Source organism: Gadus macrocephalus, chromosome 2, assembly GCF_031168955.1.
Source record: "Gadus macrocephalus chromosome 2, ASM3116895v1".
Classification (NCBI taxonomy): Eukaryota; Metazoa; Chordata; class Actinopteri; order Gadiformes; family Gadidae; genus Gadus; species Gadus macrocephalus.
In genome coordinates, this window is record NC_082383.1 from 7,987,521 (window position 1) to 8,013,140 (window position 25,620).

Sequence of the window (25,620 nt, forward strand, 5' to 3'; positions counted from 1 at the left end):
GAAGTAGATGTGAGGTTTATCATACTTATTTAAATACAACAAGAAGCTGTGCTAAAATCATCAGAATGATACCACTGGCTCTGAGCAAGTAATTACACATCGACCGGCAGAGACTAATGTGCAAAGTCACGTAATCATGATATATGTGCTTATTACTGCATATTACGGAACATGAACAAACTATTGACCAAGTGTTGGACAAACCAAACAAGAAGCTCTTTGTGAAGTAGACGGTGCAGCAGTCTTTCTTCTGAGTGATTGGACCCCCTTATCCCATCGCTGTGTCAACTGTAAATAGGTCCATCCTTTATTCTCTGCATTTGTCATTGTATTGTTGCTCTGACATTTAAAGACTTACTCTCTCTGGCGAGGTTTTTAATAAATGTTTGATACCAGACATTTCTGCATTTTTCTCTCAAAGGACTGAACCCACCCACTTCCCGTAGGCCCCACCTTGCTAGGACAACGTGAGTTGAAATTGGCATTTAGAGTTTAGGCGAGTCTTGGTGTAGAGACAAGCTGCACATGTCAAGTTGATTAGAGACAGAGCAGAGCCCTGTTCTCTCTCTCTCTCTCTCTCTCTCTCTCTCTCTCTCTCTCTCTCTCTCTCTCTCTCTCTCTCTCTCTCTCTCTCTCTCTCCCTGTCTGTCTGTCTGTCTGTCTGTCTGTCTGTCTGTCTGTCTGTCTGTCTGTCTGTCTGTCTGTCTGTCTGTCTGTCTGTCTGTCTGTCTGTCTGTCTCTCGCTCTGCCTCACTCTCACTCTTTCTCTCACACACACGCACACACACACACTCACACCCACACACATCCTGTTAGAGTCATATCAAAGCAATAGGTTTCCACACGCTGAACCTTCCTGATTCAATAAAACAAGTGTGAAAGGCCGCACATTAGGTACACATTGCTGAAGTTGGATCGTTGGATCGTGGATCGTACACGTTATTTCCCAGTAGTACATTACCGGTTGTGTTTGATGTCACAATGGGACCGTATCAGTTTGGAGCCCCCTGCAGTGCCACACTGCAGGGGGCCTCCGGACGCCTTGTGGCACAGCAGGTACCGTCTTTGACGATGCTTTTAGGGTTGGAGCACCAGCCAGGTCATGGTCATAGGTCATGGCCCCCCCCCAACCCCCACCCCCCTTCTGCCTTGCTCTCCTTTCCTCCACCCCCTGCTGCGTCGAGCCGTGAACTTAACCCTCACCCCGGGCTCCGAGTCTTACCCCAGCCAGCCACGGACCGCGGGCTGGCAGATACTGGAACGCGATAGGACCGCTGCGAGAGTGGTTTCAGATGTGGTAGGACCTGTACCCGAAACAGCGGGCCAAAAGCAGCCAGCTGTGTGCGCTGGTGGTTTATGACGTGAGCAGAGCCCTGTGGGGGATGTGTAGTTACAGGGCGATCACAAAAGGTGGGTGATGTTTTATTTAGTGCGGACTTCATCTATCAACTACCATCTAGCGACTATTCCGATACATTCCTATAAATGTACTATACATAATGGTACAGTTACTGTATAATTACTGTATAATAGTTACTGTATAATAATTGCACAGTGAAGAGAAGTACACTCTCTTGAACAAGGCTCAATCCGCCAGTGAATGATTATCCATTATTAACTCCATTAAGAAGCCAGCCCCATACGGTATATTTATATTTACACATACACACAAACACACACACGCGCACATGGTGTGTGTACAAATACACATGCTCTGGATTGTGTGGTGAAGGGGTCGGGGTGGCCCAGGCCAAGAGAAAACAGTCTCTGTTTCACCTTGTGACCTTCCTGCCCCGGCTAACCCTCACACCTCATGCATGCCTACGCGTGCACTGCACACACATGTAGGCGCACGCGCATACAAACACACACAGACAGAAATTCCCATACACTTACACTTACACACATACACACTAACTGATCCCATACTCTGGTTTGCAGAAAGTTTTGACAATTCACATTTTTGACAGTTCATTCTGCTTTTCCTTTTTACCTCTCTAATATGTTTAAGTTATGGTTTTCGTTCGCCTTTGCTTTCTCTAAATTTTTCTAGGACCGGTATGGCACTCGCACATGAATATTTCAGAAGATAAACTGTTTGTTCAATATTTTCAGGCAAGAAGGTATTCACTTTCCCAATTCTCCTTTAAACCTAATAGGCACACACTCTCTGAACTCTCAAACTCAAAGTATGTAAACACTGGAATAGGACCTTTTCTAAAGTTTATAGTTGTAAGTAAGTACTTGGTTGAAATATGACAAGTATTCAACATAAAGAACAAGAGAAACACACACACACACACACACACGCACGCGCGCGCGCACGCACGCACGCACGCACGCACGCACGCACGCACGCACTCACACACGCACACACACACACACACACACACACACACACACGCACGCACGCACGCACGCACGCACGCACGCACACATACATACATACATACATACATACATACATACATACATACATACATACATACATACATACATACATACATACATACATACATACATACACAAACACATCAAGTAAAAATCCACAATAGGGCAATGGCAGGGCTTTCTCAGCCTCTCAACCAAAACTTAACAAGCCCCTGGCAGTTGTCTGAACGCTTGGAGAGGCAGGGAGACCCAGAGGGGGTGTGAGAGGAGAAACAAAGGCAGGGAATATCCTAGAGGTCTGCAAGCCCAAATAACTAATAGTGCAAACAAACAGAATGTGGGCAGACAAAAGCCAGACGCCCTCATATTGTCTGGTGCTTATTCATGAAAGAGGAAATCGAATACAGATAAAGACCTCTGGAATGCAGTGCTGTATATATAGATAGACAAGCAATATGCACGCTCACGCTGCCCCACAACAAACGGTTTATGATTGATAGGATTATATTCAGCCATTGGCCCCACATTGAGCATGTGTACATTAAGCAGGGTTGTTATGTTGCGAGTAGGTATGTTTTTTGGTATGGCTTTCTTATTCTTATTTCCTTTCTCTCTTTTTAATTCCTCTTCACGGTCCTCTAGGTGAACTTTTGGCTGTGATTTATTTCCCATCTGGGATTAATAAAGTATCTTGTGTATTGACTGTTAAGTAAACTTTATATTCTTAACTGGAAGTAGTTAGATTTCAAGTTAAGTATAGACACTGCCCATGTCCAGGTGTTTGGCAAAGTGGGTTTACAGTCTAACTGGCCAGGGAGGCAGAGGAGAACTTATTGACAGTTCGGGGAGGCTGGGCAGAAGGCCAGGGTCCTTCAGCTATTTTTAGGTTGCTGACTGTGTGAAAGTATGCTGAATACAGAATTTGTGACCCAGGCCAAACTCTGAACCTGTGGAGGATTAGTGTTTAACGTGCGTGTTTGTGTGTGTGTGTGTGTGTGTGTGTGTGTGTGTGTGTGTGTGTGTGTGTGTGTGTGTGTGTGTGTGTGTGTGTGTGTGTGTGTGTGTGTGTGTGTGTGTGTGTGTGTGTGTGTGTGTGTGTGTGTGTGTGTGTGTGTGTTTCTCAGTGTCTGTCCAATTATTTGCATTTGGTTTTGTGTAGCTCTGTGACTTTTAGTTTGTAGATGTTTGTGATGAGGGCGAGTGCAGCTTAGAGGAGACATATAATACCACCAGGTGCGAGTGTGATTATTAGCCTTACAAACTGTTTCGAAAATCTGAAACGGATTTTAAGGCTAATCACACTCACACCTGGTGGAATAATATGTCTCCTTTAAGAATAAGATAAGCCATGGACATTTGCAAAAGAGCTGTCAGATGGTTTTTAAGAATCAATGGAAATCCCACAGACTTTGAAGCAGTCGGGCAGCGTGTGCCTCTGTACCCTGTGTCTTGTTTCCTGTGTTTAGATATCAACCTTAAGAGAGGCTTTTAGCAGAATCAGAAGTATAATTACTGAATATGGAAAATTGTGCCCACTGGTTAACATCAGTATAGCTCAGAGATCTTTGCAGTGCTATGATACTTCCTTTTGCATTGGGTGTAATATTTTGCAAGCAATTGTGCATTCCTCTATAAAGTTCCGCCTTCATGTGTAAAAGAGGATGGATTTAATTAGAAAACTGGGGTTGCGCAACAAAGTTTAGCAAATGTTCGGTGGACTTGTTAGCAATATCCCAAAATGTCATTGCGTCATAATGTTTCATTTTTTTGCATGTCTCAACCACGTCTATATAATTCAGCAAAAACCTGAACCTTGTATGATTTTAGGCACAGAATTAATCATTTATTTTTCTGTTTCGGTACATGATATGATTATATTTTGACTAGCAGAATGGCACCGTGAGCATGCATTTATCATCCACGTCATTCATTTTAGAGATCTATTTACCAAAATCTGAGAGCTTCTTTTAAGTGCTTCATCTAGGCCGCTGCTAGGACTCATGGTCTCCCAAGACAACCTTTACTGATGTGGAAGGTGACCCCAGCAATAAGTGGAGCTGTACTTAACCTCTGACCCCCTTCTCTCCCTCATTCAAACATGTACCAGCACATGCATGCAGAACACGTCTACAGTATGTTCCCCAGCAATACCCAGAGAGACCCTGCCTGTTGCTATTTTGGTTCCCTCATACAGAATGAGCCTTAGGCCCCGTCCACACGAAGCCGAAACAGGCGAAACCGTTACGGTTTCGATCTATCCGGTTTCGCAGTATCTCCGTAAAGACGAAGCCAAGCGAAACCGGGTAGATCTGTAGAAACGCTGTAGTACACATTCCAGGCCCATAAGGAGCGCTGCTTCTGCTACAGAAATCCTTGCTGTTGTGAGTTCTGAGACTCCGCGGGCTTAACAGTCATTGGCTAGAGGGTCGAGGGGTGGGGCGATGACGTCATGGTTTACGGTTTCAGTCGGTTTCAGGCGTCCACACGAATCCAAAACGAAACCGGGTAGATTTGAAACCACCTCCGAGGGTGGTTTCAGAAGTTTGCGGTTTCGGTCAGCGGATTCGCCGGCTTCGTGTGGACGGAAGGCCGAACCGTACAAGACCTTTGCGGTTTCGCCATGAAATCGGCTTCGTGTGGACGGGGCCTTAGGAAGTGGGTTTGACGGCAACCAGGTCAGTAATTACGACGTCAAGCTGAGTAAGGACCTCCGTTCTTTCATACGCTTAGTCACTTCTTTGTGTCATATCTGACACCAACTTTGACTGAACGGTAAATTGTCGTCAAGAAAGTACAAATGTCTAGAGATAACTTGAAGATACAAATTACTTCCGTGATATAATATAAATGTATTGGTTTTACCAACAGTCTGTCTTTAAGTGTGTGTGTGTGTGTGTGTGTGTGTGTGTGTGTGTGTGTGTGTGTGTGTGTGTGTGTGTGTGTCTGCTTGCTTGTGCGTGTGTACATGTGTGTGTATGTTAAGAAGACAAACCATTCTGCTGCCAACTGCATTTTAGTGGAATTCTGTCCCAAAGAACCTAACTAAGGAAAAGAGCACTGCCTATACGGTTAGTCCGATATCATCGTGTGTGTGTGTGTGTGTGTGTGTGTGTTTTGGTGTGTGTGTGTGTGTGTGTGTGTGTGTGTGTGTGTGTGTGTGTGTGTGTGTGTGTGTGTGTGTGTGTATGTGTATCTGATTGTGTGTGCGTGTGTCAGTGTGTGTGTGTGTGTGTGTGTGTGTGTGCATGTGTATCTGCTTGTGTGTGCATGTGTCAGTGTGTGTGTGTGTGTGTGTGTGTGTGTGTGTGTGTGTGTGTGTTTTGGTGTGTGTGTGTGTGTGTGTGTGTGTGTGTGTGTGTGTGTGTGTGTATCTGATTGTGTGTGCGTGTGTCAGTGTGTGTGTGTGTGTGTGTGTGTGTGTGTGTGTGTGTGTGCATGTGTATCTGCTTGTGTGTGCATGTGTCAGTGTGTGTGTGTGTGTGTGTGTGTGTGTGTGTGTGTGTATGTGTGTGTGTGTGTGTGTGTGTGTGTGTGTGTGTGTGTGTGTGTGTGTGTGTGTGTGTGTGTGTGTGTGTGTGTGTGTGTGTGTGTGTGTGTGTGTGTGTGTGAGTGAGTGTGTGTATCTTTGGGTGTGTTAAGAGAAAAAAAACACATTGAAAGGAAGTTTGCAGAAGTGGCAGGTTAAAACTTCACCCACTCCAGAAATGTCGCCCATGCCTATCTGAATAACTACGGGCTGTCTTTCCAGTGTGAGTGTGAATAAGTAAACCTGTATTTCTTTCTCTTATCTCCCCAGCAGTAAAAGAGGAACCTTAAAATATGACTTTCAAACATAGCAATAGAAAGCAATATGAATCATAACATTAAAAAATAATCCATATTCTTGCATCTTATATAATGACTCTATAGTGACTCATTATACATGATCTCATTTGACACACGTCAATGTTGTAAGTGTGCTCAACCTGCCAGCTGCTATTGTCATTGATGAGCCCAGTTGACATCGAACAAGGCCCCGGGACGGGGACAAAAGGGACAAGACCACAGACAAACAACCTGGTAGACAAATATCTGTCTGTGTGTGTGTTTGTGTGTGTGTGTGTGTGTGTGTGTGTGTGTGTGTGTGTGTGTGTGTGTGTGTGTGTGTGTGTGTGTGTGTGTGTGTGTGTGTGTGTGTGTGTGTGTGTGTGTGTGTGTGTGTGTGTGTGTGTGTGTGTGTCTCTGTGCCTCTGTGTGTGTGTGTGTGTGTGTGTGTGTGTGTGTGTGTGTGTGTGTGTGTGTGTGTGTGTTGTTTGTGTGCGTGCGTGTGTGTGTGTGTGTGTGTGTAAGGCACATTGGTGGCAAACACACGCACAGAGAACAAAAGCCCTACAGCTCCGTGTGTGTCTGGCAGGCCACAGCTGTTGATGATATCCAAACTTAACGCAGGTGTCACTGCTGTCGTCTTTGTGGACCCCTCTCTCAGTACCATTGAATAGAGTAGGTAAACCTCTGTGTGTGAGTGTGTGTGTGTTTGTGTGTGTGTGTGCGTGTGTGTGTGTGTGTGTGTGTGCGTGTGTGTGTGCGTGTGTGCGTGTGTGTGTGTGTGTGTATGTGTGTGTATGTGTGTGTTTGGTTGTGTGTGGATTGCTGACAGATTGTCAGACTGCATCGATGACACCTATATAACACAAGTATTATTAAGTCAGTATGCCATGAAATAAAAAAAGAGTGCATAGCTGACATAAATGACATACATGGCTATCTAGCCATGTACAGCATGTATGGAGCCTGTTTATATATTACTGTATAGACAGACCAAGAAATTAATCCACTGTTCTGATAAAAAGTTGTCTTGTTCTTGCTGGTGAGCGATTCTATCATGCAAAAGCTCCCGCAAAGGAGGACGTTAATTCACCTATAGCAGTCATCTTGGTTCTAAATCCTTCAAGTCGGAGAGCTGGATGTGAAATCGGTTTCCTCCACCCAGCTTGTTCCCCAGAGCCAGGTTCTGAACTACCGAGATGGTGCCAATGGCTGATTAGGTGAATCAGGGCCGTGGTTGAGGGTCTGTCGTTTGGCCGGAGGTATGTTGGCCAGACCAGACCATCGTGAGGATGCTTGTGTGATGGTAAGCCTGTTGTAGCAGCTGTCTTGGATGCACCGCCTGAACTATAAACGGAAGAGGAGCTGCAGGTGCGGCTCCCAGGGGCCTTCATGTCCCCATGCTAGGCTGATTATGGGGACAAAGACTGGGGAGGGGGAGCCAAGGCAGCAGGGGGAGGACCTAGAGTATGAGACCGGAGGGTGAAGGTGGTGGTCTAAGGCAGCCAGCTGACCACACAGTGTTGGAGAGACCGACACACATTCGCTTCAGATCAGCGGGGGCAGGATAGCGTAGAGGGTTCCTTGGTTTGTGTCTTAGGCAGAAGGTCTACAGGGGACCTATGGGCATCCTAGAGCAAAGAGGCCTTACTCTTTACCTGCTCCTTAAGGACATGGATCTGAATGTACTACAAGTGGCTTTTTTGATGAAAGCGTCTTCTGAATGACTTGATAGTTAATAGATCAGAATGGTCCACAAATGACTTGACATCGAAGAGCTGTTTCAATGATTACACCGTCCAGTTTTATCCCTGTGTTATTTTCTTTTTCTTCTTTAGTTTGTTAAATCCTGTTTTCTTTGTCGATTTTTTTAACATCTGTGTCACTGTCATCTTCACAATAAATATCGCACATTCACACTATGATATGATAACAGCAATCGCTTGGATCCATATGGGCATGAGTCAGGACTCCGCAGCCCCTGCGTGTTTGTGTGTGTGTGTGTGTGTGTGTGTGTGTGTGTGTGTGTGTGTGTATGTGTGTGTGTGTGTGTGTTTGTATGTGTGTACATGCAAGAATGTTTGTGTGTGTGTGTGTGTGTGTGTGTGTGTGTGTGTGTGTGTGTGTGTGTGTGTGTGTATGTTGTGTGTGTGTGTGTGTGTGTGTGTGTGTGTGTGTGTGTGTGTGTGTGTGTGTGTGTGTGTGTGTGTGTGTGTGTGTGTGTGTGTGTGTGTGTGTGTGTGTGTGTGTGTGTGTGTGTGTGTGTGTGTGTGCGTGTGTGTGTGTGCGTGCACATGTGTATGCGTGTGTGAACTCAGTATAGTTCTGTGTGTTTGAGCCCAGAGCACATGGACTATATGGACTCGAATGGTACCCCTATGGAAAACAACCACTTTCCTGATAGGGGTAAGACAAAGTACAATCCAACCCACAGCTCCTTGTGAGAAACAAAGATGTGGTGGGACTCCACCCCAGAGGTGGATCATAGAGAAAGGGAGAGTGTAAAAGAGAGAAAGTCAGGAAGTAAAGATATGGGTAGGACTTTCATGATGACTTTGTTGAAACACACTGTGACTGTTTGAAAAAAAAAACACTGTGTTTGAGTGAGCTTAAATTATGTACTCAGCGATATGAACGTTCATGCAAAGAGATGTTATGGAAACATTATTCAATTTAGTGGACTATAATGGCGCCATCGGACATTGGACTACCAATCCTTTTTGAATTTGTTGATTCATTGAATTGTTTGCATGTAAGGATTTTGCCCTGAGGTCCTTAGGTATGAATCAAAGTTGCATGAATGAATCAGGTTTAAACACGATCATTAAGTGCATCAATGGTCTAAATATATGGTGATCATGCAGTGAATAAGAGCCCACACTGCCCCCCAGTGTCTGGTTTTGGGAGTAAAATAAAGAAAGTCTATGTCCCGTCTGCCATCCAGTGATCATATAAAGTATTGCAGGTTTAGGTTCTGAATTGCCTTGCTGTGAAGTAGCTCTAAAATGGTGTCCTAAACGAAAACAAAGAGAGTATTACATTTATTTTTAATTCATGGCAAAAAATACCTTTTATCAACGGATACATTTTCCGGTAGCAAAGGCCTCTATGTTGTATTGCTTTCATTGCCTCTGTAATATCCACTAGAGCCAGACTATAGTCTACCAAGTATGGTGTTGGATCATTATTTGCGTATCTTCTTTAGTTTTTATGATACCATCAAGCATTGTGGTGTAACTTAGCCAATGACATCGTTCAATCAGTTTCCATGGTTACCAGGATCAAATGTCAAAGGACACCAGGAAGCCAGATGGCCACCTAACTCTATCTAACCTCTGTTCTAATCAGTATGTAGGTTATTATTACTACTATTATTAGTAAGAATTGTGTTGATGAAAGTTGACTATTGTATGGCTAATATTCAGTGTAGTATATAGTAGTTTAGCGTGTTATCATATTTTGCCTAATTTATGCATCACGGTGTTCAGGATTTGTTTTGCAGTCAAAGACAATTGTTGTATTAACATTAATTTCAATTCTTCCATTCCTTAGGTTTTAACTTAAGACAAAAGTATCTTCTAGTGATTATCATTATACTGATGGTACATAAGCAAAAAACGTCCAATTGGTTTTTTGCATAGTTGTTATTTTCCAAACAATTGAAAATACAACCAATAACCTTCTTAAAACCTGATTCTCCCTGTTCTCTCTCTGTGTGTGCTTATCTTCTTTCCCTATTTAAATCAGGTTGCTTTGAGTCCACCAGGGCTGAGGATCCAATGCTGTGCTTTTGATATGTGTGGGAAATGCAATAGCCTGCAGCTTACCCATTGACAATCTGATTTGATTGAAAACAGGCTAAACCCACACTGGACTTTCAATCGCCGGCTTCATCCCCAACAAACATTGGCCTCCAATAAACCCGCTTCTTAATCCCAAAGCATGTTTTCTATTTTCGAGCCAGTGTGGCACTCGTGGACATAAATCCTCCCAGCTTCTGTGCCACCCTGCCCCCCTACCCAGCATGTGTGTGTGTGCGTGTGTGTGTGTGCATGTGTGTGTGTGTGTGTGTGTGTGTGAGTGTGTGTATTCAGGCTGTTGGTGTGTGTGTGTGTGTGTGTGTTGGGGGGTCGCCGGTCGGGGGTTACGTGTATGTTAATGAATATGAGTGTGTGTTAATGTGTGTACGTGTGTTTGTGGGTTTCCGTATGTTTGTGGTTCAGGTGTGTGCAAGCATAGGCATGTGTCTCTGTGTGTGTGTGTGTGTGTGTGTGTGTAGTTGTGTGCACCCATTTGTGTGTGTGTGTGTGTGTGTGTGTGTGTGTGTGTGTGTGTGTGTGTGTGTGTGTGTGTGTGTGTGTGTGTGTGTGTGTGTGTGTGTGTGTGTGTGTGTGTGTGTGTGTGTGTGTGGGGGGGGGGGGTCAGAGAAAACAGGACAGCTGGTATCTTTATCCCTTAACGTGTCCCACCAACCTTACTTGTCCCAGTTGTCTGCATATATGAACGTTGTAAATGTGGTGGACCACAGGGTCAAGGTCAGCAGACTAGTTGGTCTGCCCTGAATCCCTTGCTCTGCACTCCTCATATTGTGCTGATATGGATACTGCCTGAAAGGGAAATGGAACAGACCTGCATCACTCGTGGAGGAGACCAAAACAATTTGAGTATTTATTCAGCCAGCACAGTGCGCCACTGACCAGCGAGGGAACTGTGCCATAGATCAAGAAGAAATGAGCCACAGCAGTAGCGTCGGAGTTGGACTAACTCTAATTTGGGGGTAAATACCCTGATTTACAATTCGAAGAAGAATCAACCTCAAAATCCTGTTTTAAGGGTCCCTCAACTTGGAGCTGATACTGTTTAATTTTCGGCAACCTTCAGACTGAAAGTTTTTTTTCTCCTCGTCCTCTGCACCAAAAATCCAGAATTCCGTTGGAGCGACCGCAACTTCAACTGCGACGCTTAATCGCGCCGGACACACCAATCCACAACATGTTACATTGGAAAATGCGGATACAAGACAATGTAACTCCTTGATGGGAAGCATTTAAAATAGTATATATCAGTGCGCGCTCTCGGCTAAGCGCAGCATCAGCGCCAGCAATTGATGCGCGTGCACGCTCCGGCAGAGTCTGCTGCCCGTGATCCCGGGAAGAGGAGTTGGAACTGCGCGAGTTAAAGTTGGGGAGAGGGCGGTAAAGAATGCTGTCCTTTCCGGTGAAGAGAGAATAATCTACAAACCCAAATTACTAATCCTATTGCGGAGAAACGTTGCCCAAAGTGAAGGATGATTTGCAAAATATTACGCATAACTCTTTTATTTTTGGGGTTTCAACATTGCTCATCACGTAAGTCCTGTGAAACAACCATTACTAATTTCTTATTTTTTCAATCTGCTAAAATCTTAACGCGTTTTACGTAAGGCCTGTGAAATGATCAAGTTATGTATAACAATGAGGTATATCAAAGACGAATAAATACGAAGTAGGATATAGGCTACCCTTGAGCAGTACGTACTAAATCTCTGATTACTGGAATCCTAAAAGGGCAGCAATGCACACCTTATGAAAATCAAATGATCTGTCAATAAAGGGTGTTTGGAAGATGAGGAATCGCTGATAACGCGTTTTTCTGCATCGAATTGTTTTACGAAAGTACAGTGAAAGTGTGGAGGCTCGGATGTGTCGGTCCTGCAGTGGATGCGCGGCATGATACCCCCGCGCAGCTCTGTCTGCATTGCAGTGCTTTTGCAGCACGCAAGTTTCTTCATCATTGGTGTCTGTGTTCAACTCTGTCTTTCGGAATCAAGGCATGCCTATTTATCTGAGAGACTTGTGAGCTGCCGCTTACAGAATTGCAGTCTCTATATCGCAAATGCGAAATGGCATTCCGTATTGTAACGCACTGATTGAGATGCGCCGTGACCGTCCGCTGCAGCCGCGTGCGGGACCACCCCATTGCAGTACCTTTGGAGCTACATCACCTGTCCAAAAAAAAGCGCATAGGCCTACCTATTGAGGTACAGACGTCACAGTAAATACGGTGCATGATGCCATTTTGGGGATTTTAAACTATAATAATTAATCAGGTGCATATTTTAAGATGCATTTTTGACCTGCCCTATTCGTTTTCATACAATTAGCGCCTAAACGACCTTGTCAGAACGACCCCAATATGATTTATATATGATCAATCATGTGACATGTTCATGTTACCACCATGCCATGCCGTGACTCAGTGGTTTATTAGAAGTTGCGACTGGCTTCACGTGCAGCGTCATGGCATGAAGGAGGCGTCAGCACACATGCTTCTGCTATGCGTGTAGGGACACCGTGGATAATGTGGGCACCTGTTCAAGGTCATAGGTCAACACTATCAGTATTTTTTTCATTGCTGAGGGAACCGTTATGGATGTTTAATAGGAGGAGAGATCATGTTGTTGTTGCATGTTGCATTCTTGTGGTGAGATGCTTATTGTGTGCTAGCACAAGGCAGGGTAACCAGCGCTATGCATGAGAGGTATGGTAAATTTGAGTTTTTTTTCACGTGATGACGTGGTACCAAACTGAATCGTGATGTGCTTGTGGTAGGTGTGTTATAACGGCTTTGCCATGTGTGACTGCTGATAACTATCATAATTATATCCAATCCAAATCCAACATCAAATAATTGGATGCTGCGATCAAACTATCGAGGCCTATTGGTCCATAGTATCACAGAAACTATGACGGCAGCCTTGTCTTTGGGGGCTGTGTTCTGTGAATACAGGTCAAACTGTTAATCCGTCTGCGGTACTTCACAGAGAACCTCTGACAGATTAAAATGGTGCTTCAAATCCCAGACCTCATTGTCCCCAGCCAGGGTGGGGCTGAGCAGTGGTGGCATAATGTGTGTGTGTGTGTGTGTGTGTGTGTGTGTGTGTGTGTGTGTGGGGGGGGTATATGTGTGTGTGTGTGTGTGTGTGTGTGTCTGTGGGTGTGTGTGTGTGTGTGTGTGTGTGTGTGTGTGTGTGTGTGTGTGTGTGTGTGTGTGTGTGTGTGTGTGTGTGTGTGTGTGTGTGTGTGTGTGTGTGTGTCTGTGTGTGTGTTTGCAGGTAAGTGTGAGTGTGCATGTGTGTGTGTGCGTGTACACAGATTTTTCTGTTCATTTGCTCCAAATTGTCGTCCAGGGAAAAAGGGAGGATGGTACAATGACCCGGCGCAGAATAAACTTTGCTATTCTATTTTTGGACCTGCGCGACATGCTGATGATTTATATTCACACAGAGACACAGCCTGACATGCCTCAGTATATCCTCAATCGTTCTTCCCCTTGGTCTATTTTTTGGGCTATTCTTCAGCCTGCCTCAGCCCCATATAAAAAGAACCCCCCGCCCCCCCTACCCCCCAGACACACACACCCCCTGTGCCCCACCCACCCCCTGCTGTGCGTCCTTCCTCATGAATCATTCAGTGAAATCTTTCGCCCCAACCTTGCTCTTTTCCCTGGTATAATACCACAGCTCTGGTCATTGATAACACTCTGTGCCGCTGCCTTCCATCCATTACTCAGGCAGGTCTGTGAGATGTCCGATGTCAGCTGTGTAGAGAGTGTGGCCGTGCTCGAGGCAGGCACACTGCCCTGGGAGCAGATGCTCTCTGCATATGAAACCAGGGGCGATGTCGTCTGCCAGCAGCGCTATAGCAGGGTATGGCAGGCTTGCAGCTACCACGGGGTAGACTGATGACTCAGCAGCAAGACCGGTGCCTACTGCACTCCCAGCAACCGCGTCACGCTGTAATAACACCCAGGCAGCCCTCTTAACGTTAAAGCCAGGAATACATCACCCCCTGAAGCAGGAGGGAAGACGCAAGGAGAGAGAAGGGGGAGGGAGTAGGGAAAACAAGAGAGAGAGAGAGAGAGAGAGAGAGAGAGAGAGAGAGAGAGAGAGAGAGAGAGAGAGAGAGAGAGAGAGAGAGAGAGAGAGAGAGAGAGAGAGAGAGAGAGAGAGAGAGAGAGAGAGAGAGAGAGAGAGAGAGAGAGAGAGAGAGAGAGAGAGAGAGAGAGAGAGAGAGAGAGAGAGGGTAGAGAGAACTAATGAGTGTGTGGACGGGCGTAAGAGAGTAAGAGAGGGCGAGAGAATAGGAGAGAGCAAGAGAGGAAAGCGAGAGAGAGGAGACAGAGAGAGAAGAAGTAAGAGTAGCTAATGTAGTTACTGAGATGTGACAACGCCCAACTGGATCTGCAGAAATGAGATGATAAATAAACGTAAAGAAAAGGTGGTGGTGCGTGTGTGAGTGTGTGTGTATGTGTGCGTGTGTGCGTGTCTGTAATGAGGATGGAGGATGTGTTGCCAGGAGAAGAGCAGAGGAGTCTGCTGGCCTGGGTTAACCCCGCTATGACGAAGCTCCTTTTTCCTGATTTCACATTCCTCTTGTAATTCAGAGCCACCTCCTGAAGGAAGCGAGGCGTGTCGCGAGTCCAAAGTGACTGCGCACAAATCGACCGTGTAATCAGCGAGGCACATTTCTTTCAGAGCCTTTCAGAATATCCCCGGCATTCCAACGCTAGGGGTGATGCATCACAGATTCTGAATTGATTCTGCCCCGTGCTGAAGGGCACGAAATCTGTTTCGGTCAAATGGTTAAACTTGTTTACTCGTCGTAACATATGATCAGAGCGAGAGAGAGAGAGAGAGTCACCAAGAGAGCGAATGATTCTCTGTCAAGGTTGCATCTCCATGGCTCAGCATATTTTCTTCCCGCCCCCCACCTCCCCTTGTCAGCCATTGTCCTTGTAAAATGGCCGAAACTGATACAGCATATACCGGTGCTCCGCGGGCTCCTTCACGTAGAAATACCACCTTTAACATTGACTTGATCTTGGACCTTGTCTCCAGCGCATGGTGCGTGCTAATCCCGACTATGGCGCCATAGCCGACACATTTACTTTATATCACCATCTATGATGTCTTTATCAGTGTTATGTGCTCAGAAATAAAAGGCTTGTCCAGTTGGAGGAGGTCGTCCTATTTGGCATCTCAGTGTGGAAGTTAATGGAATATAAAGAGGAAGTGTGTCCTGGAAGGGAAACGTTTTCCAAATGGGCCACTTAGCATGGCTCAAACAATAAACTGATGAGTCATTACAATATACATAATACCATCCTGCTCCTTCGATAGGGTGCCTTGTTGTTGTAATGATGTAAGAAAAATTTGCATGTAAGAAAAAACTCTTCCCCTTCCCCTCCCTCTCCTTTTGTCATTGTTTCTTCAAGGTGAATGTGTTGATCCACTGGTCTCTGGGCTCTATGCCTCCTCCTTCCTTGCCTCCTCCAGATACAACTTCCTCTACTCTGCCAACTTTGCCAAACTATATGGTAAGACTTGAATTTATCTGACACAATGAAACTTTGAATATCAACGTTTACCAGTTCACAGTATTTCCTTATATGTGCTAAGGGGCATGACTACAGGGATCTTTTCTGTCTTTTTTGGATTAATTCCACCCCTACTAAATCTAAATGTGTTTAAATAAATATAATAGGTTTTATTTTGTGGTGTATGTATTATAAACAAGTCTGGGTGTAGACTGGTGCCCTTCCTCTGTGTTATTCTGTGCCTCTCCTGACTCACCCCTACTAAATTAGCCTGGACTCGACACTGTCCAGACACAGGTGTACACTCTCTTCTTTCATCTGCCCGGCTCTCTTTCCTGCAGGAAGCAGCGGTTGGTCCCCGTCCCCCGGGGACCGACAGCCATGGCTGCAGGTGGACCTGGGCAGGAAGTACCGGCTGGTGGCCGTCGCCACCCAGGGCACCTTCAACTCCTACGACTGGGTTAGCAAGTACACCCTGCTTTATGGGGACCGGCCTGACTCCTGGACCCCATATGTCATGAAAGGGGGGAATTCGGTAGGTGTTATGGATGGGGGGGGGGACTGAATGGTTGTTGTCGGAATAGTATGGAGGGAAAAGCCCCTCACACACCTCAACTAAATCCTATTGAGATGTTAGGGTCCACAGCCCATTATGCAAAAATAGATTGTGTAATTATCTTAACTGTCGAAAAGGACCGGAACTGCCGCAGAGATGAGTGGATATATTGACGTTTAGAACAGACTGTGCAATCCTCTTTATTGGTTCATCATCTCCAGCCATTTCATAAGGTGTTACACCCCCACCACTACAGGGATCCACACACTCATTAGTTCTCTCTACCCCCTCTCTCTCTCTCTCTCTCTCTCTCTCTCTCTCTCTCTCTCTCTCTCTCTCTCTCTCTCTCTCTCTCTCTCTCTCTCTGACCTTCACACTATGCAGACAATGCCAGGAAACTGGAACTACCATCAGGTGAAGAGGAACGTCTTCCACTATGCCTTCACCGCTAAACACGTCCGCCTGCTGCCTCTGGCGTGGAACACTGAGAACGGAGGGAAGATTGGCGTTCGGCTGGAACTCTTCGGCTGCCCCTATGGTACAAAATATTCCAACCATGGGTCAGAGTCAGTCAAACCATCTTATGTTAAACCTTGTAAAACCCTTGATCTCATACATTAAGGATTATATAAGACTTGCAATGTGTGTCTAGGACATACAGAGTAAGCTACATATTTTCTCCCTGTGTGTTAAGACTCCTACGTGCTGCAGTACAATGGCGACGACACGGTGATCTACATGTACCCAGAGAAGAGGTCCCGCACACTAAGGGATCACTACGCCATTAACTTCAAGACCCTGGAGCAGGACGGGCTGCTGCTGCACAGCGAGGGAGTGCAGGGAGACGTGGTCACCCTGGAGCTCAAGCGAGGCCGTCTCTATCTGCACATCAGCCTAGGTAAGACACCAGACACATACACAGGAATCCCATTGTGGGAATGGTTGATAGGCAGACATTTTGAGGTTTTCAGAATGCACCAATGAAAGTAATCCAAGACAGACATTAACTTATTCAGGGCTGAAATATAAAGAGATTGCCTTGTGGGGGATAGACAACGCTGGGTAGACCTATATATCGATTTCCGGAGCAACACCCACAGCTAAAGTTCCAGCTTCTGAGTGCTTTTTTGGTCCGGGAAACCCACGTGCTTCCGTCTGTCCTCGTCTGTACTCTGGTGTCTCAGGGAGCAGCATGGTGCACAAGGTAAACGGCAGGACCACGTTAACCGCCGGCAACATTCTGGATGACCAACACTGGCACTATGTCACCATCAAGCGCTATGGCCGACAGGTGAACTTCACCGTGGACAGCCAGACGGTGACGGCCATATGCAAAGGAGAGTTCAGCCACCTGGACCTGGACTCCCAGGTAATTCTTCATGGTGAAGGATGGGAAAGCTGATAGGCAGGGCCGTGCACAGATTTATTTTGTTTGGGGGGAACAAGGGCTCAGGGGCATGGGTGCACCGATGCACCCATACGGTAAACATTATCGTCTTGAAAGTCCATGGCTTTCTTGATTCATGGTTGCTGTTTAAAGACGTGAAGGCTTATTCATAGCCAAGATGCCATAAATAAGTGATGTTTTAAACACACAGGATTTAACCCCCCAGTCCTCTTAGTTGTATGTAGGTGGTGTGATAGAGAGCAACGTGCCCCACCTCCCCACCACGCCAAACTTCCGCGGCTGCCTGGAGAACGTCTTCATCAACGGGATCAATATTATCGACATGGCCAAGAGAGAGGAGCCGGAGATACGTATCCCCCGAAAGGTTAATGGAACCACCATCTTATCATCAATCACAATGCATGACTGAAAGCTTGAAATAACCCGATAACCCGTTTACAAATAATCATCGTTCATGGCATCGTCTCAAGTTGTAAATCATAAAGTAATGTGTGTTTCAATGTTTTTTCTCTTTTTTTACGTTTTGCTTTCCATTAGAAAAAGATGCACTACCATTGTCGTGACATTCTGCTGAAGCCCATGACGTTTGCCGGACCCAACAACTACCTGCAGGTGCCCGGGTTCTTCCGGAAGCCCCGTATGTTCGTCAAGTTCAAGTTCCGCTCCTGGGACTACACGGGGCTGCTGATGTTCACCCGCTTCGCCGACGACCTCGGAGCCCTGGAGCTCGGTCTCAGTGAGGGACAAGTCAACGTCACCATATTCCAGCCTGGCAAAAAGAAACTGCAGTTTGCTGCAGGTGAACACACACACACAATCCCAGTTTGCCATAGAATTGACTATAATATAATGTGAAATATATTTATTCAGAGAGCCGATGGATGACTAGTCATGCATGAGGTTAAACAACAAGACAATATTGTGGAGCATGCCTAATTTTAATTAATATGTCCGGGAGAATTTAGCGGCTGTGTGAAAATGCAGAAGTTTTTCATTATAAACTGAATTGACACACCTCAGATATAACAGTGGCAGAAAATAAAATTATAGGGAAACATCAGAAAATACAAATAGGACGTTCTCTATCAGAGAAGCCTTGTGATACAAGGTTATTTATTTGGACTTATTTGTGAATAAAACACTACTTCAACAATACTTGAATGTCAGAGGTTCAACTCTCTCATTTCTAGAATACAAAAATCTAAATAATTACGTGGTGTGAAACCAAATCGATTAAACCTACCGTTTTTCTTCTTGCTAGGCTACCGCCTGAACGACGGTTACTGGCATACAGTTGATCTGGCTGCCAGGGACAACCTTATGACCCTCACCATAGATGAGGAGGAGGGCTCTCCACTGAAGATCACCAACCCCTTCACCATACGCACCGGAGACCGCTACTTCTTTGGCGGTAAGTAAGCAACTAGCAAATAAAAACATGGCTATCTCTTACTTGAGGGACATAATAATAATACAATGATTATGCTTCATTTATGCAGCACTTTTCTAACCAATAGTTCAAGTTACTGACAGAGAGAGAGATAGAAAATAATGCTATGCACAAAATATCACTACAACAACAAATAAATTAGCCCAAATAGAGCCAATTATCTTAACTTGCTTTTAAAAGCATGTATACAGTAATGCACAACTTTAAAAGACTAGAAAGTTCCTGATATTACAAAACATTATATAAATAGGTGGGTTTTTGAGGGTGTCCACATCCAACGGTTGTGCATGGACATTTTATGCTTAAAGCTATGGAGGGCAATTTGCTGTTACCAGCCAGAGTAAGCTAGATTTGGAAAGTATCCAACCGTAAAAAATCCCAACCCTGCATTCAGGTCTCCCCCCAAAACCACTCCCTAAAAACACTTCACTAGCTCGCTAGCTTTAGCAGTGGGTCTGCCTGCCTCGTGGAAGACTCCGGTCAAGCGGAATGAGTGCACGGCCAGAGTGGGCCCAGGCAGAGGGCTATGGAGGTAGACAGACACATGAGCCACCAGACGGGCTTATAACAGGCCTGCGATGTCCACAGATACCACTTTTTCTCTTCTTCTTCTCAGAGCATTTGTTTTATTTATTGCTGTCTGAATGTAAAGAGAATCTCAACAAATATGTAAATAACATATATAATGTAAATAACATATATAAGTGTTCCGACATATATAATGTCGGAACACTTATATTATAATAAATTGCTCACTCTAGCTTTAACGATGAGGCGATGTTAAATTACCGTTTGTCTGTATTTATTCTCAGGTTGTCCGAAAACAAACAACACCATACGGAAATGTGAGACCAAGCTGAACCACTTCCATGGCTGCATGCAACAGATCTACATTGACAACGAACAGCTTGACATTGACTTTATACTGCAGCGCCAGTGGGGGCGCTATGCTGAGCTGCTGCTAGGCACCTGTGGCATCACTGACAGGTATGGTGTCAGACAATATTATTTATTAGCACAGACAATACTAAATACTATTATTCACCGACTGTTGAGCTACTTTTTGCATCACCTTGTAGCAAAATATTATGATACAGGTACTTCTTCATCTATCCGTCTATTTGATTTAAGATTGATGTTTACCCCATTGATGTCTCTGCTGGTCTATTACTGATACTTGCAATACTATGCAAACCACAACAACATGTTGTTCAATATTTGAATAACACATTTTGTTTTCTATATTATTCAAACTTGTTGAACTTCAATTAATTAAAATAAATGTACTAAATATATAAAAAATAATAATAGAAATTAATGACCAATAGCATCACACAATTGTAGTAATGTAAGTGTCATCACCCTTTGATGATGTCATCTACAGATGCACGCCGAATCCATGTGAACACGAGGGCAGATGCATCCAGTCCTGGGACGACTTCATCTGCCTGTGTGAAAACACAGGCTACAAAGGAGAAGTTTGTCACATGTGTAAGTTACACCTGGTGCATGCATCAAGTGTAAGGTAGGCAGGGGATAGGTTAGACCAGTTGGTTTGTGTCTGATTTAACAACACCAATGCAGAGTATAGGAATCCCTTAGCAAGATACCCAAACCCTATGTTGGCCTATCTAAATATACTCACTGTATGTTGCTTAAGCGTCTGCTAAAGGATAATGTAGTAAATAGCTGTATGTTATGAATTGTTCACATTCATAACATACCCATTCGCTATAATAATCCTGCCTTTTGATTTGACAGCGGTGTACAAAGAGTCATGCGAGGCCTACAGACTCCAAGGGAAGTACTGGTCTGGGAACTATACCATCGATCCGGATCTCAGTGGTCCATTGAAACCATTTGAGGTGTACTGCAAAATGAAATGTAAGATCATCCAAAATGTGTGTGGTATCAAGAATGCTGCGGCTAAGTACTGGAGCTCCAAACAGATATCTTACTGTCCTTTTTAATTGTTAAAAATAAAACAGAAATATTTAATGGTGTATAAATAAAAAATGAATACGGTTTAGCAAATCAATCTATTTGATTTGTGTATTGATTGATTGGTTTATTACAATTTTTATTTTGAACATGCGAAAGAAAAACTTAATTGTCATACAGAAAATAATGATGCTACACAAAATAGAAAGCATAATTAGATATATAAATGATAAACGCGTGTGGATTGCAATAACATGTTCGAAATGGAGTGGGAAGAAGAAAAATCGTATTTAATCCCACCCCTTCTCAGTAACTCATTGTAAATACGCTTCCTTAGTCATAAATATTATAATTATTAATATTTTCATTTATTATTGATGTATGACCTGCATCTGTCCTTCCATCGTCTCCGCAGCATATAAGGCTTGGACTGTGATCCTTCATGACCGTGTGGACGGCACCAAGGTGACTGGCAGTACTGTAGACCGACCATATGTAGGCAACGTTAACTACTGGAATGCTTCCTGGGATGAGGTCACTGCCCTGGCCAACACCTCCATGTACTGCGAGCAGTGGATCGACTACTCCTGCTACAAGTCCCGCCTGCTCAACACGCCCAGTGAGTGATTGGATTGGTCAGGTGTGCGGATAGACAGAGGCAGATGGAGCAATCAGGGAGGAGCATCTGCTGTGATAAAAAAATAAAGATGATGGTAACATGACGTGACGGTTTGAAATGTCCTGCCTGACTACTACTTAAAGCATCAGACGACTAAAAGCAAACCAGACTAGACGTTTGTAGACTGTTTTTATCCCTAATTATTTATAATGGTGGTTAGTGAGGTCCCCCCTTCACTTTAGGCGTCTTTGAGTGTTATTAATTATTATTATTCTTCATGTTTAACCTCTGTTTTCCTTTTATTCCTAGTCTGTTTTACATCGTTTTGAATGATGACTATATGCTCTGTAAGGTGACCTTGGGTGTCTTGAAAGGCGCCTCTAAATTAAATGTATTATTATTATTATTATTATAATATTATTATTATTAGTAGTAGTATTAGTATTATCAAATTATCTATAATGAATCACCATTGTGCTTCCTCCTCCCAGATGGAAGGCCTTACGGCTACTGGATCGGTCGTAACAATGAGAGTCATTACTACTGGGGAGGGGCTTTCCGTGAGGTCCAAAAGTGCGGCTGTTCCATCAACCAGACCTGCACGGACCCCAAGTTCCACTGCAACTGTGATGCAGACTACAGACAATGGTAATACCAGGGGCTCACACCTCCGGACATTCTTACACACTTTCAATTATAAGCCAAGGTCAAGGTCTGATGTTTTTGTCATCGGGTGTTTCCAGGTACTCAGACAAGGGATATTTGGACTTCCGAGATCATCTGCCCGTACGGAGGGTTGTCATCGGCGACACTAACAGAACCAACTCGGAAGCGCAATACACTGTCGGACCCCTACGCTGCCATGGCGACAGTAAGTACAAACATTGATGAAAAAAAAAAAAAACATTGATTTTCCAAAGCTCTTTATTTTTTTTTACCAACGCTGCCATGTGTCTCTTCGCAGGAAACATCTGGAACACCATATCCTTCGTCAAGCCCACCTACATCACATTCCCTACCTTCAAACCAGGCTCCAGCGCTGACCTCTCCTTCCACTTCAAAACATACAGAGACAACTGTGTCTTCCTGGAGAACTCCGACGAGCAGCTCCGCAACTTCCTTCGCATAGAGCTCAACAGTGAGGGACGCCTTTTTTATTTGTGACGTTGACCCGATTCATAACCTGGCACAGTGGCGTAACAAGGCAACGACGGGCCCGTATGCAGGATGTTCAAGGCGGGCCTTGTTGACGGGGGACGGGGTGGGGTTCGGAGCGATTGTCGACGGGGGGGGGGGGGGAAGAACTGCACACCAAAGGACCAAAGACACAATAAAAGGCAATACCCGATCATTTAAATAGATAAAAATGTGCTTACTTACATCATAGCTGCATTTTCCGGGCTTTCCTCTGAGCAAAGTTGTCAATTAAGTCCTTCACGTCCAGGTGACGCGCACGGGCATTCTCAATTGAGAGTATCGTAAGTGGAACATTTCGAAGACCGACGGGCGGGCCCCTGATTGGCCCGGGCCCGTACGCGCCCGCATACCCTGCTTACCGATAGTTACGCCACTGACCTGGCAGCCATCTTGTCTCTAAAAGATCACTTCCATCACCCAGAGTCAAGAGGGTGATGGAAGTGAATGCGGAATTCCGCATTTACTCCCTGCCATCTTTAGATCTTTACAAAGATCGAACCAAGTTGCCCTCCAGGTAAATAAAGCCCATAGCTAAGAAGGTGGCATAGTGTTACTGCTGTAGGGCGTTTGACTCCCAGAATAATGGTACTTGGTTTCAATCCTCACTTTCAGCAGGCTAACCTAGAAGTTGATGCCTAACACTCCCTACCCGCTCCTTAATGACATGTATCTGAATTTAGTCAAACTCGCTTTGGATAAAAGTGTCTGGAACCAATAACCGCATATTACAAGATGGAGTCCCTGAGTCCTATTGTCATCTTACCATCTCTGTTTTTCTTTCTTCTGCTTTCTTTCCCCCGGCCAGCGACCCAGAACCTGGCGTTTGTGTTCATGGTTGGGGACGGCATCCTCAACGTGACATTGAGGTCTCCCATGCCGCTCAACGACAACGAGTGGCACTTCGTCCAGGCCGAGATCAACGTGAAACTCGCTCGAATCAAAGTCGACTGGCAGCCGTGGGCGGTCAGGCGTTTCCCAGGCCAAACGTTTGTGACCATGGAGTTCTCACACCCAATTCTCGTGGGTAGGTCATTCACCCGTTTATTGCAACCATGCCTTGGGGACTTTTGGATTTGAAAACCCGCTCAAGGTTTTTGGGGATTCGTCCTCTCCCTCGTGAAATTGACCCAGAGCTTCCATGGTTCTTAATCACCTAGCGGCCATCTTGGTTCCACCTCAGTTTTAAACGCTTATTGCTAATAACGGTAATCTGCTTGCTGTTCTTCACCCAGGCGCGGCCAACCGTACCCTGAGGCCGTTCCTGGGCTGCATGCGAGGCTTACGGATGAACGGCGTGCCGCTAGACCTGGAGGGGAAGGTGAACGAAGAGCAGGGGATTCGCAGGAACTGCACGGGCGAGTGTCTGAATGCGACCATACCGTGTCGAAATAGCGGCCAGTGCATAGAGGGCTACGCGTCATACACTTGCGACTGCAACAACACGGCCTTCGATGGGTTCTATTGCCATAAAGGTAAGATTAGTTAATTGTCATTTTTATCTTTCTAATAATCAAAAAAATCTGACAAGCTAACAAGGTGCAATATTTCTAGTTCAATGGATGTGTCAAACTTGTCATGTGTTGTAAATATGCATAATTTTTATATCAGCCCCCCGCTTATTCTATTCCATTATTATTTTTCTGTTTAATATAAAAGTAATAATAATAATACAATCAAATTGAGTTACCTTCAAATGGACGATTCAATCTAGTAATAAACAGGCGTCTTATGAGGCACTACCTTCACTTTGTGTCCGCGTGTGGATCAATTCACACGGCACACATCAACGAACCGCGACCCCCTCTCTCGCGTGCTTTCCCTCAGACATCGGCGCCTACTTCGAGATCGGCTCGTGGATGCGTTACAACATACGGAAGAAGCCCATCTCGGACGAGGCGGCGTGGGCCAACTGGATCGACCCCCACTTCGACAACTTCAGCCTGGGCTACAACGACACGGCGGACGACGTGGAGTTCAGCTTCAGCACCCTGCACACCCCCGCCGTGCTGCTCTACATCAGCTCCTTTGTGCAGGACTACATCGCCGTCATCCTCAAAACCGACGGTAGGGACGACACCGATCCCACGGGCGGAGGTGAAAGTAGCCCTGCTGAAGGACACGATCGATGACTGGAATGATAATGATCCATTCAGGAATAGTTCTTCCATTCATACTTCGGTATTGTCGGCAAATGTAACAGTTTAAAAAAGTAACGGGGCTCATATTATTTTACTACCAGTTGTTTTGCTGATTTGCCGTTGCAAGCCATTTCAAAATTGAACCATTAGTGACATCACAATTGGGAAGGTCCACCGAGATGTATCATGGATAGATTTGAATAAGGGCAACCAAACACGGGGAGGGGTCAGGGCAGCTAACAGTCCACCTAACTGAGTGGTGGTGTACCTACAACCTTCCCGTTGGTACGGTCCACTGTTGAGTTGATAGCTATGATCCCTCCGTGGGTTTGGTTGCCCCTGTTTGAATAAGTATCCGAATAGTGGCCCTTTAACTGCGATTGCTGAGTGTAGGCTAACACTGTACTGCTCTTTCAATCCCCAGGAAGCGTGGATCTGAGGTACAGGCTCGGCCTGATCACCCATAAATATCAGCTCACTCACAGGAACCTTGCGGATGGATACCCCCCACTATATTAACATAACCAGACACAACAGGACCATCAAGTCTCAGGTACCTGACCACAACACTGTCACGTCAAGCAGTGTAATGTCTGTTTCAATGCCTACGTTTTTTCCATATTGAAATAGACATCACACCACTTCAAAGTAGTGTAAATTATGATACACAATAACCCTAACCCTAACCCCACAACATTAATTCATTGCTGTGTCGACCATATAGAAAATAATGAGGTGTTTTCAACAACTACAGTGGAT

General features: G+C 45.1%; 1 protein-coding gene and 1 long non-coding RNA gene across 2 annotated transcripts in view; one reads left to right on the top strand and one right to left on the bottom strand.

Annotated features, from left to right (window-relative positions):
- Positions 1-25,620, bottom strand: part of LOC132448036 (uncharacterized) — a 101,091-nt gene that overhangs the window by 28,283 nt on the left and 47,188 nt on the right. The gene's annotated exons all lie outside the window — the stretch shown is intronic.
- Positions 10,691-25,438, top strand: cntnap1 (contactin associated protein 1). Its single transcript, XM_060038656.1, has 20 exons — positions 10,691-11,543; positions 15,451-15,552; positions 15,894-16,087; positions 16,493-16,646; positions 16,803-17,006; positions 17,293-17,477; positions 17,731-17,880; positions 18,054-18,315; positions 18,778-18,927; positions 19,779-19,953; positions 20,351-20,457; positions 20,728-20,850; positions 21,323-21,526; positions 22,018-22,174; positions 22,270-22,397; positions 22,491-22,664; positions 23,529-23,747; positions 23,956-24,195; positions 24,548-24,787; positions 25,286-25,438. The coding sequence occupies exons 1-20, from the start codon at positions 11,483-11,485 to the stop codon at positions 25,378-25,380; spliced, it is 3,324 nt and encodes a 1,107-aa protein (XP_059894639.1). The 5' UTR covers positions 10,691-11,482; the 3' UTR covers positions 25,381-25,438.